The 12,760-nt window shown below is 44.9% G+C and overlaps 1 protein-coding gene across 1 annotated transcript in view; it reads right to left on the minus strand.

The window, feature by feature from the left end:
- Nucleotides 1-6,516: 6,516 nt before the first annotated feature.
- The window catches only part of mrpl23 (mitochondrial ribosomal protein L23), a 46,164-nt gene continuing 39,920 nt past the window's right edge, over nt 6,517-12,760 (minus strand). Inside the window, exon 5 of the mRNA XM_074632215.1 lies at nt 6,517-7,533. Within this exon, the coding sequence (XP_074488316.1) occupies nt 7,369-7,533 (165 nt within the window). The 3' untranslated portion in view covers nt 6,517-7,368. The remainder of the gene's footprint in view (nt 7,534-12,760) is intronic.

The following is a 12,760-nucleotide window of genomic DNA, read 5'->3' on the forward strand; positions in this document are numbered from 1 at the left end:
TGTATGTGTGAGCGGCTCACAATGAGGCATGAACACGAGCATCATGTGTGCACGTGCGTCTCTGCGGGTGCGTGTGTCGTAAATTCTTGGAAAAACGGAAGAACGGAACTTTTTTTTTTAATGTAAGGGTGCATACGGTACATGGACTCACACTGAAACGGACGCACACATGCACATATATACACACTCTTATGGGGTGACAGAGTGCACTGGCTGGGCTCAGATGAACCAATGGCAACCTGGGGAAGGAGGAATGTGTATGGCGCTGGTCCAAGAGAGGCCGTCAGAATCCTCAGCAGGCAACCCCGGTTGTCTTAGTGAACACGAGTGTGAGTGTGTGGGAGTGTGTGCGCCTGCACCAGAGGCTGGTAGGGGTAGTAGTTGTGCAACTATACGAGTGTGTGTAATTTTACAGACAGTTCGGCGATGAATTGTGTGAATGTACGCAACAAAGACTTCAATTTAAACCTTTTGTTATTAGCTGAAGCAGACTGTAACCTATATGAAGCTCTCCCTTTTCTTTCTTGCATACAGCCATAGTGTGGGAACAATAACAACATAATGATAATGATGAGATAAAGTGCATCACCTTATCAGCAGCATTACTGTAAAATACTTGATCTCCTTAACAGCTACAGAATGCAATGGAGCGTCTGTAGGTGAAGCCCTTGCAAGTGGGCAGTTATACTACAACCAGCAAGGAGGAGATCTGCCCCCTAGGGAGGCTACAGAGAGTGAGGGAGGATACTTGCTATAGCGCCACTCATCCCGCTAATCCCAAAAATACAGCATGATGTCATGTAGATTCCAAGCGTGGACTGCAGTAGCAGAAACAGGGTCATGTGTGCACTTGACTAATGCACAACCGAACAAGAAAAAAAAAGGAAGGGAGTAAGGAGGGGAAAAGGAGGAGAGTGAAGGGCTGTTTTAAAATATTCAACCCCCCTTCCATTAACTAGCCGTGTAGGGATGGGAACACGACCTGCACTGTACATCTCATGAGAGAGAGAGAAAAAAGAGGGAGAGATGGTGCACTGTGGGAGTAGACCTCTTTCATCCAGTAGCCCTCGAATCCAGCTCAGCATTTTCTCAGTGATGTCATCTCTTTTTCACTCTCACTTCACCCTCTTCACTTTCTCCCTCACCTCCATCTGCTCACTCACTCCATCCTTCCTGGGCTTTCTGCGTCTCACACGCACATGTTCACCCCCCCCCCCCCCCCTTCCTCCCCTCCCCTCTGCACTTACTTACACAACGTGTGGTGCATTACAATATACGATGCATCCTGTTCAGCACACATAGATCCCTATAAATCTGGAACTACCCACAGTCACCCTGAGTTCAGCTGGAATAGGATATGAGGGGCTCGCTCGTTTCGCCGCATACCTTCCCCATCCCTCCATCCTCCTGTTCCTTCGGCATCATCTGACAAGCGGGGAGAACACTGTGTTAACACACGGGGAAATGGCTGCCAGCTGCATGGACAGGGCCGGACAGGGGGTGAGACGCATTGTGCTCGCAGCTTTTTATTGGGTATGAAGAGAAGGGAGAGGTATGGGGAGAACATGGAGGAGAGGAGGGCGAGAGGAGGAGTGTATGTAGCTCAGGCACACACAAAAAAAAAACCTTCCTTTGAAGTGGTCATTATTTTTTACAGCAGTGGAGTTGGTGCAGAATATTTACAGTGTAGACAGGTTTGGCTCTACTGAAGAAAAATAAAAAAAGACTTCCATGAGGGGAAAACCACTGAGGAGCCTGCACTTAGCTTTGTGACTTGACCCTCTGCAGGAGACAGCGATCTGATCGGTCTCTGCCAGCAAGGACTGGTCTGATCTGCTCTTCGAGGAGCTCCAAACACCTGCTTACATAAACTGTAGCTCCTCCTTTAATAATTTAAAATCCCTGACATCATTCATCTATTTCTTGATAGTTTAATATAGTCATTTATCAATCAACACACCCAGTATACATTTAAAGAGTATTTTTATTCAGAAGTGCTTAAAAGTGCCTTTTTTTCCCGGTGCATCCTGGTCTGGGAATTTAAGAAGCTGGCCATGTAGTTGCAGTACTCCCAATTCAAGTGTGCAGGGCCTTTAGTTGCTCGTCATTCCGCCTCTATGTCCCCAAATGTCCAATCATTTCTCTGTCAAAAATGCTTTCCCCCTAAAGAAGAGTTACAATCCCTGACAAACTCTACCATACGACCTCCATAAAAGGAATCATATGGGTCAGGTTTCTAGATCTAACGCAAAGCCAAGTGCATCGGGGGAGTCAGGGTAGCAAATCAAATCAAATGTGCTTAAATAAATATGTCATTTTACTAGGACTAAGATGACCCCTATGGAGTCCTGCAGAGTTACTGTCACACTGTTCTCACATCCCTTTAAGGAAACAATCTCAAAGTCAAAGGGCTACTACATGAGGAGACGCCTGATGGTCCACAAGTTTGAGTCTTACTTCATGTTCTGCAGCCAGGATGATGCGTCATGGTCCGTCTCCAAAGTGACCTCTCTCTCCAGAGCCCACTTAATGGAAAGACACTTACTACCAGAGGTGGAAAGACTACTAGAAAATTGTACTCAAGTAAAAGTACTTTACTCAAGTAAAAGTAGGCTATTTGTGTAAAAATGTACTTCAATAAAAGTGAAAAAGTATGTCAGTTAAAATGTAGACTTACTTACTTGTTGTTGCTGTGTTACATTTAAAAAGGGGAGGAGACCCCTTATGTCCAAAACAACAGACGGTGCATACAACTGATTATCAATTATAAATATGCTGCCTTCAATTAGCCTAAACAAAAATGATCTTCAATAAATAATACAAGCTATGGACACCGCGGCGCCTAAAACTTATTTTAGAATCAACAGCAGAATAAAGCATCACCAAAGCAGCAGATAGCATGGCCATGTAAACAATAGAAACTGCAGCCACTAATATAAGTACATATACAGCAGGACTTTGTGCACACTGGATAGCGTGCACACGCAACTATACGTGTCTCTTTGTGTTGTTGTACTCACCTGTCTGAACGGCACCCTGCAAGTCTTGAACACCAGGAAGTCCTCCACAATCTGCTCCAGGTTCAACTTGTGTACTTGGCCTCTGGTCCCACTGCGCTCCTCACATTCAAAACATTTTGTGCTGAATGAGGCTCTACGTTGACATCAGAGATTAAAGGGACTGTTTGTAACTTCTTACACGTATAAATCACCCTGTCGGTGTTCCATGCGCGCTCATATATGTGCGTTCGCGTGTGCCTACGCTGTTCAGACAAGACTCTGACACAAACTACACAAAAGCACCAAAACTTCAAGTTGTATCTAGTGAAGCCCGTCTTACAAAACAGTGTTGGCCGCGGTCGGAGGACGCGGGGGAGACCGTAGCTTTGATCTCCAGGGCCGGAGTCTGCCTGCCTTCACTCAGCTCGCTCCACCTCACGTGCATGCGCGCACACTACACACTGCAGAAGAGTTAGTAGCTCTGAGAATATCTAGTGAATGTACAGTGGACGTTTGTGCAGAAATAACTGCAGCAGCTCCTCCAGACCAACAGAGGTTTTCCGTGTCTTGTGAAGTGACGGGGCTCCGCAGAGAGAAACGTTATCGTCTCCGATCGGGTGCCGGTGTCTCCCCTGTTTCCTCCGGCCGCGGTCGGGAGGCTGAAGCAGGAAAAGCCAACACAGTATCAGCAGTGATTCATGGAGAGACCTTCGTCTGGTCAGCTAACATTACTGCCAAGCAGCTGAAATATAGAGTGATATTGTGGTTTTAGCTGACGTGTGTCGCCTCACTGTTTTGAACGATGCTCGTTCATGTCTATGTAGAGCGAGCACAAGCGCGAGCCCGACGCTGACTTTCGTTGACTTAACGGCCACAGGTGTCGCTGTTAACAAGCATTTCTGAAAGTTACAAACAGTCCCTTTAACAGTCTCAAAAAGCATAAAGTCCTCACACACCTGACTGAGAGTTGAAGCTCCTCAGTGAACAGAGGAAGTCACCACTTGCATGTTAGCATTTAGCACGTTAGCTAGACCTATCTTAACGCTACTGTACAGGTCACTTAGTGCTCGCCAGGTGCCTTACATCACTCATTCATTAATATAGGTGACACTTTTTTAAAACTTTGCCAAAGTACAATAATGCTAATAACCACAACCCTCCTAAGATGTGTGTTTGCAGTGGCCCCAATTATGACGCATCACGTCCGGAGAGTGACGTCTCTGGAGGTGGAGGTGGAGGTGGCGCCCTCCTCTGGCCGCAGACACACCTGCAACAAAGCAGTGGTCAAAAGGACCTCACGACACGCCCACTTCACACCACGCCCCCTGACGTCAGGACCTTTTCATGTAACATTTGTTTTGGTTTTTATCCTGTAATATAAAGTACAATAGTACAACAGGCTACTGATAAATAGTAGCCTACTTCAGTTAAAGTCAAATTAACGATTTATTATTATTATTTTTAAACTACTCCAAAAAGAACAAGTAGCCTAAAGAAAAAAACAACTTTGTTACAGTAACGAGAGTAAATATAATTCGTTACTTCAGACTTCAGACTACCTCACCTTGTAATTAAGTCCTTCCTGCTGATACCGCAGTAACAGAAGATACTGTATTCTTAAAATATAAACTGACTATACCAGAGGGTGTGCTCAGAAATGTTATGCTATATGGAGACCTTTTTTAATCTATATAGAAAAAATGTACGACACTGGCATTGAAGTTTTAAACTGCTGACCCATATTACGTATAATTCACAACTTACACTTATTTTTTTTCTTCTTTTGTTTGTTTGTTTATTTTTTTCTTTTTGTTTTTCTTTATTTCTTTATTTATTTTTGGTACTTTCCTCTTTTTGTGTGTGTTGTGTGTGTGTGTCTCGCATCTACGTTTATATCACATTGAATTCATTTATATGTACAAATGTAATTGTTTATGAAATTAACTCTGCTTATTTTATGGTGCAGTAATATTGTTATAGGGATGGGGCTTCATTGGAGCAGAAACATGGGGGGTTATAATGGGTTTATACAATTATTTCTGTGATGTAGTGAATTTTGTACAAAATACCAATAAAAAGACTGAGCAAAAAAATAAAAAATAAACTGCTCATGTCCAAATGTTAAGGAATGTGATTTGGCATTTATCCCACCTCTGGAGTTTTTAATGTAAATGTTGCATTTTGAGTTTGACCCTCGTTCTTTTCTGGAGAGAAACAATCATCCGTTTTATTCACGTCCAAACACTACGCAATGTTGGCAGGTCCTCCGCAGATGTTATCACTTAAAAATGAAAGTCTATCCTTCTTTAGCTCATGTAACATTGTTAATGATTAGAATAGATTATCTTGTCAGCAGAATGATCACCATGGGTAAAAATCAAATCATATCATCTTTATTTTATTTTCTGTAGAATATAAATGATCTTGAGAAACACATTACTTCAAGAAAAATGTTAATCACTCAGTCTGTGGAGAAAATATCATGTTACGATCTCGGTCTAAGACTTCATTTATTGTTTTACTCCTTCCGCCTCCAAATGTTTTTCTTTTTATCAGTTGTTCCCGTTTAGTTGTTCTTTATAAAGAGCTAAAATGACTAAGAAACACTTATCAGCATGAGAAAGAGATGAGCTCATTGACCGAGTGTGTCTGTCTGTGCACTGGCAGGATCCAAAATGTACAAAACACTAAATAATCACCAGTCAGCAGGCTTTGAACAGAGCTATAATACCAGCACCTCACTGCCAGTTCACAGTACTTATTCACAAGTGTCTGTATCTGACTTTAGAAGGTGCCGGGTATCCCCAGGACAAGGAACATGGGGAGAACAGATTATTGCTTGTTGGCAAACACCAGAACTTGATTTCTCAACTTTCATGTGGGGTCTGTTCAGGCCAGGAGGAGAGCGAGAACAGGAATTTGGTCTCCCTCTCTCTCGGTTAAACAGCTGTCGGTTTCTCTGGAGGTCCGGACTGGGCAACAGGGAGAGAGAATGAGCAGGGAAAGAAGAAAATGAAAAGTGAGAAAGTGAGTGAGGCAGACAGAAAAGGAATTGAGTGGCTGAGTAACAGGAGGCTTGTTTTGTTCCGAATCAGATTGCTTTATAGCGACGCAGGGGGTGAGTGGTTCCAGGCAGCAGACAATGGGCCAACAGGATCAATATTGACATTCTCCTTAGTGATAGCTGAGTTGGCTGGGTGAGGTCAGGGACTGGACCTTTGTATTAGCCAGCCAGCATTAGTGGTCACGGCTGGGGGACACTTACTGTAACCTTGGCCTCTCAGCATAATGGAGGGTCTGAGCGAGCCCAGGAGAGGTCCCTCCCCTTTATGGGCCTTATTACCGTAAGAGAGCTCAGTCCTGAAGTGGCCCGATTCAAACACAGATCATTACTTTGTCAAAACAGCTACCAGACCACGTTGGCACATGCGCGGGCCAGCTTGTGTGGCGAACAGCGCAGCAGCCGTGGGAGATGAAGCGTAGGAGAACACAAGAAAAAAAAAAGTAAGCAAAGCACTTTTTGGACAAGTGACCGTTTATTAGTTCTTGTTCCAGCACCACTTACAATTAGACAGATTCACTGGCAAAGTCCTGCAAACACACACAAACACTGGGTACAATCTTCTCTCAAGAGTTATGGCAAGAGGTGCTACCACAAAATAATAAAACACTCCAGCAAATTCCACGTCGTTGCTTTGCTGAAACAACATCTCAATTGTTGTTTACCTAAAGTGGTCAATTAATCCAAGGCAAACTCATAAAAGAGGAAAGGATGTGGGTTGTCCAGGTAGTCGGATCCAACTGGCTGAGAGTCAGGGCTACTAGGGATGCCACGATATGCCGCTCCCCAGCGTGGCGGAGGAAGAGGAGCGGCGAGGAAAGGGACAAGGAGAAGGAAGGACAGCAGAGGAAACGCACAAGAAGGAAAAGGAGACTCCTGGGGAAAGAGGAGACAAAGACAGAGGAGGTGCAGAGGTACTGGTGCCAAAGAGGAGGGGTGAAAGGAGAAGGAGGTGGAACAGGACGGGCGGGAGGAGAAAGGAGAGGAGGTCATCTGAGGTGATGGAGATTCTGTACGGTGGGCTGGTTTCATGAAAGATGGAGCCAGGCCACTCTCCTCCTCCTGTGATTCTGTTCTGGCTCGGGGTTACTGGACCGAAGCCTCGCTAACTCACACACACACACACCAAACACATGTCTCCAGTCACCCACACACATGCTCATTCTTCTTTACTACACACTTGTGAGTATTTCTTACAGAAATAGATGTGACATCACAACGGTCGCGCTGTAAATCAATACACGTTGCTCCCAACGAAACACCCTCGCCGCTCCATATGAGTGCAGAGTTCCCGGTCAGTGGGCTGTCTCAGAGTCCGAACCACTCGGTGACCCCTCCTCTCCTGGGGTCCAGTTTCTGCCTCTGCTTCTCGTCCTCCATGAACTTCTCCTGCATCTCTTCCACGGAGCCCTCCGACGGTTCCCGCTCTTTTTCTGGGAAGATGTCCGGGAAGTTGAACGTCTGGCCCTGGGCCTGGGATGAGAAGGCACAAAAAAAGAGAGCAAAATAAGCACCGTGTTTTTCTACTTAATAATAAGAGGAATTTTTCTAGTTAAAATCATTTCACAAACCATTTTTCAAATGTGCCTTTTCCTTAAAACCATTTCCTTTTCTCTGCAGAGAGGAGAAGTGAGATACTGATTTGGAATTCAGGACACTGTTTCTCTCTCTCTCTATACTCCTCTTCCAGTTACACAAACGCTCTCTTTCTCTCTGGCATTCAATTTCTCCAACTCCCACATTTAATCTCTCATCTCTCTCCATTTCTCTGGTCTTGATTTATTCAGAGGGAAAGGATGGTATCCATTATTTATTCCATACCAACCCATCTCTGGCCATGGCTAATGCATCACCGGCCCAACCGTAGTCTGTGTCAGGCCGCCGTGGAGCATAAGTACAGTACACACACATGCATGCCTGCACGCCCATGCACAAAAAAAATAACAGGTCAGTGGGTGCAGGCATGCACACATATCCATAGCCGATCCCTCTCGGCCTCTCCCATGGACACCTGGTAACAAGAATTCACTGTTATCACTCTCAACTGGAGCCAAATCACTGCTGTCCTTAAATGACTCGACTTCACATGAAGCCGGAATCGTCTTACATGTGTCATTTTTTAATCGCTGTGTGTTTGGATTTGGAGCTAATCCTCACTAATGTTCCCAAAGTGATTAATGATCGCTAACGTTGTAGTTCACACCAAGCAACAGCTTCCACTTCATAATGACAAACAGTGAAATGTCATAATGTGACTCATACACTTCCAGATTAATTTAAAGGGCCTGCCACTGTCAAATGAATTGCTTCCATGAACACAATTGTCAATCAACTATTCTGTTTAAATATGTGAAATATTTTGTTTGGGGTCAGTGTGTAGGCGTTAAGGAATGGTCTGGCTCTGATGTGAATGTTACTTTGTCTGTCTCCAACCCCCAAAATACCAAGAGAAACATGCATATAATTACCACATAGCATGGTTTAATTCCCAAAGGGGGAGACGACATGAAGCTCACTCAGCCAGAGATACAGAATGGAGCTGGTCTTGTCTGCTCCAAAACTGGATCGACTGGGACAACCTACAGTAGGAGACTTGGGTATCACTATTTACTGTTTAGACTTGTGCATGTATACATGTGTGTGATCAGGTGCATATTTACATGTGTTTTGTTATGTTATGTTATGTTGTGGCCATAATAGATACACGTTGGTTAGAGCTTTATAACACACAAGTTATGAGATGCTCCGTACTTCAAACATGACAGAAATGAGCCTGCACCAAATTTAGCTTATAGCTAAAGCTCATAGTTTTCCTGTATAACCAAGTTTTGCAGACTTTTAAAAGCAATACAGTGTTTTAAAGATATTTTCTTTAGTTTTATGTCCTCGTGCATCCAAAATGTGTAGTGCTTGCTACTGCAGGAGGACACTGTTAATAGCAGAGGCTTCATGCGAAGCTGACAGCATGTAAAATGCTTCTGATAACAGAAAGTAAAGAGAAAAAAAAGGGGAGGAAATGCAAATGAGCTGAGTCCCTTAAATAAGTCAATTTAAAAAGGTACAGTGTGTGGGATCTGGCACCATCTTGTGGTGTGGTTGCAGATTGCAACCAACGGAGTACCCCTCCACTCACTCCTCCTTTTCCAAGACTGCGGTAACGTGAGCTGCCAAGTGCAAAACCGTGGTCACGTCGTTCGCCTCACTCAGAGGCCATCCTTACTAGGCTTGCCACGGACTCATTACCTACCCACTGCTCCCACCGTCGTTTTGCTTTTTTTACAGTAATAAAACCCATTTAGTTCATTAAGTATTAGCGCCGTGTTATCAATACATAGTCGGACGACAGACACTACAAACTGAAAGTGAATGTGTCCGCTCCATACAGACTCTCAGCTCAGAGTAGCAGGAGTCAGATTTCACACATGGGAAAATGAGAAAAAGTTGACAGACAAGACGATGGCGGAGGATTTGGTGTCAAAGCGAAAAGCAAAAGCGCCTATTGGGCAATATTTCGGATTCAAACCCAATGCTAAAAGGGAACCATAACGTTAATGAGGTAACCACCATGAGGAGGACGGAGCGGTCGCAGCCGGTGTGCGCAGCAGACCAGTGCCGGGTGGAAACCTGCGGCCCTGCAGCGAAAGCTGGACCGGAGAGGCCAGACACACAGCATTCCAACGGTAAAGATCAAAGTAAGCAGGCTACAGATGTTGAGCGTCATCTTTTCTTGTAAAATGTCCGGTGTAATCGGTAACATTGATGTTGTCACAAGTTTATTAACCGGTGGGAAAATGTCCTCACTGTCACATCTCTAATCCTAACCATAATAACACTACTTTAGGAGCAACGGACTCAGACGGAGGCTGGCGGTACCACGGTTTACAGCAGTTTCACAAGCGTGTTGGAGAACTACGGTGGCCTTCAGGTAACGTACAAACGTAAAAGTCTCTCTCTAGAGCCCGTGTTTGGTTTGTCAGTTCTGGGCTACTGTAGAAACATGGTGGTGCAACATGGCAGACTCTGTGAAAAGGACCTTCTCCCTATGTAGATATTTTACAAAATCCTGTAAAAGGTATTTTTTAATTCCAATTTCCATCTAGATTTTTGTATAATTACGCTCTCACCTGTTTATATCAAAATAAACCACAATAAATTAGCTTTTTTTTGTTCAATAAAAGCCAAAAACAATGAGCTCTAATGAGCCACTGTCTATTTTCTTTTTATTTGTTGGAGAGACCGCAGTCCGCCTTCCACCGGCATTTCTTACACTAATCCTAATTAGAGGTTTTCAGTGAAAAACAAGACACCCTGGTGGGAGAGACTGGCTGGGTCTTAGTCTACACAGATCCAGAGGTCACTGCATTAAGATATTAACCACAATCCAGTCTTTATGTGTGTGAACTACAATCGAGCCTGACATGTCCAATGGGACAATACTGGCATGACCAGGCATCTAACTACATCCAATCATCCAAAACACAACTATTATGGAAAACTACTATTTTGAGTATGATACTTTACACAGAGCTGAATTCGTGTTACTCTCTAAAACCTGGCTATTTGAGTCTAAACTCTCTGATACCAGCTTTGAGGAGCAGCTGGAGCAAAACATGCACAACCTTCAATCAAAAGAAAAACCACCCTGTTCTTGTGTTCCTGTCTTGCGGCAACGCCTGTATTGCAAACTACAGGAGGTTTTTCTAGAGAGTGCAGCAATGCAGGAAGGAGAGACGGGAGTGCAGACCCAGTGAGGAGGAGAGGGCTTAGTCAGGCACAGGCAAAGGGCTGCCAAACACCAGAGAAGCACCTGGAAACCGACCGCCCTGCCAAGGCCCTCCGTGTCTCTCCACACTCGCACACACTGCCATCGAGGAACGCATAATCCAGAACACAAACACCGGACCACGCCAAGGGAAGTTTGCCGCAGGAGTAAGAGGAGGAGTGGCGTGGGTGACGGAGGCGGCGGGGAGAAAGATGGGGGGTGGACGATGCGAGGACGTGACTGGGGAGGAGGAAGAGGAAAGTAGGGGGCGACTGAGGAAAGGGTCTACCACAGCACTATAAACACCAGTCCTAACAACGGGGGGAAACAATGGATCAGTGAGCCAAACAAGACTTCACCCAACGTGAACCAAACGTTGTCGCATGACAGTTCCCAGTTATACGACGCAGCGCTGGACACCTTGTGTATACACATGGCGAAGATTAATACCGGCCTCAGAGAGCGCGATTCACAAAAACAACAAAGCCCTGAGATTGAAATCAACAAAGCGCCGAGACTCGTTAAACAAGTCTTATTGTTGGCAGCAGGCCGCACCCTATGTGTGTGTGTGTGTGTGCGTGTGTGCGTGTGTGCGTGTGTGCGTGTGCGTGTGCGTGTGCGTGTGCGTGTGTGTGTGTGTCAAGCGTCTGCTGGACACATTTCCGCAGTGAGAGAAAGTGCTGGCAGAGAGCGTTTTTATTTTTGTTTGAAATATATACATCATACCACAGCAGAGGCAAAGCCCATGTCCCCTCGGTCCCCCGTGTGCTCCGAGCCAAAACGATCTTTTCTGTGTGTCTCTATTTGTGTGTGGGTGTGTGTGTGTGTGTGTGAGAGAGAGGGAGTGTGTATGAGTGCATGTTGAGTGATTTATGGTGAAAGCCAACGGCCTTGCCAAAAAGGACAAAAGTGGAGAAAGACAGTGAGGCATTATGTACCATTTCTGTTACCTAGTATGCTTCCTACACGACAAATTGCAGGAGTGGATATTTTCCCTCGCTCTGCCATCGTCTTCACCACGCTCCCAATTGAATCAAGCCGCCATCCAGGAATATTGAGACGAGGCCCCGCGCTGCTAGTGATGTAAACATACTCCTCTTACGCACATGAACAACCCATTACACCCACAGTTTCCCTCTCAATGGGAAAAGAAGGAGAAACACCGGAGGGGGGTTAAGAGGGGAAGGCAAATGTTGTCATTGACTCACTACCAACCCGTCTCACTTTCCCCCCATCTGTGTGTACTGTATGTGCATGTTTCCTTATTAAGCTCTAATTTAATGTTTTGCTCTGGCTCCAGGAAGTGTGTATTTACGGTGCCGGTCTGCGCTGTGTCATTTGGGGACCACTGTCGGACTTTTAACCAGTTGATTGGAGACATCTGTGAAATTAGGGACAACGATCGGTGTCCCCATATTGCTTTCACTGCAGTTATTCATAAAATGGTTTGTGTCTTTATTGGCTTATAGTTGGTGGAAGCCTCGTGGTGAAATGTCCCTAAATCAAACCTGCTTTTGTGTATGTGGTGTGTGTGTGTGTGTGTGTGTGCTCATGTGGATACAAGAGTCATACACAGTAATCCTGTTTGCAGCCCCAGAGGGAAGGAGGGAAAGAGGAGAGTGAAAAGAAAGAAGACCAGGCGAGAGATGGAAAGAGACACACAAAGGACAACTGTATTCTATCTGATTGACCTTTGCTTCTGATCTGTAACAAACTAAGCATGCAGTCGTAACTCAAAAACAGCCGTAGGTGGGGGGAGTCCTGGTGCGCGTTTGCGTGTGTAACAATTTCCCCTTAAGAAGAAAAAAAAATGTTGAAAGAATGGATGAATGTGTGTCCGGCAACCTTGGAATGCATGTGAAATCAATACTGGGGGAAAATGTGAAGAGGGGTGACTCTTTTATTATTCATGAGCTTAGATTTTAAGTATGAAATATG

This window comes from Sebastes fasciatus, chromosome 4 (assembly GCF_043250625.1).
Source record: "Sebastes fasciatus isolate fSebFas1 chromosome 4, fSebFas1.pri, whole genome shotgun sequence".
In the NCBI taxonomy this organism is placed as follows: Eukaryota; Metazoa; Chordata; class Actinopteri; order Perciformes; family Sebastidae; genus Sebastes; species Sebastes fasciatus.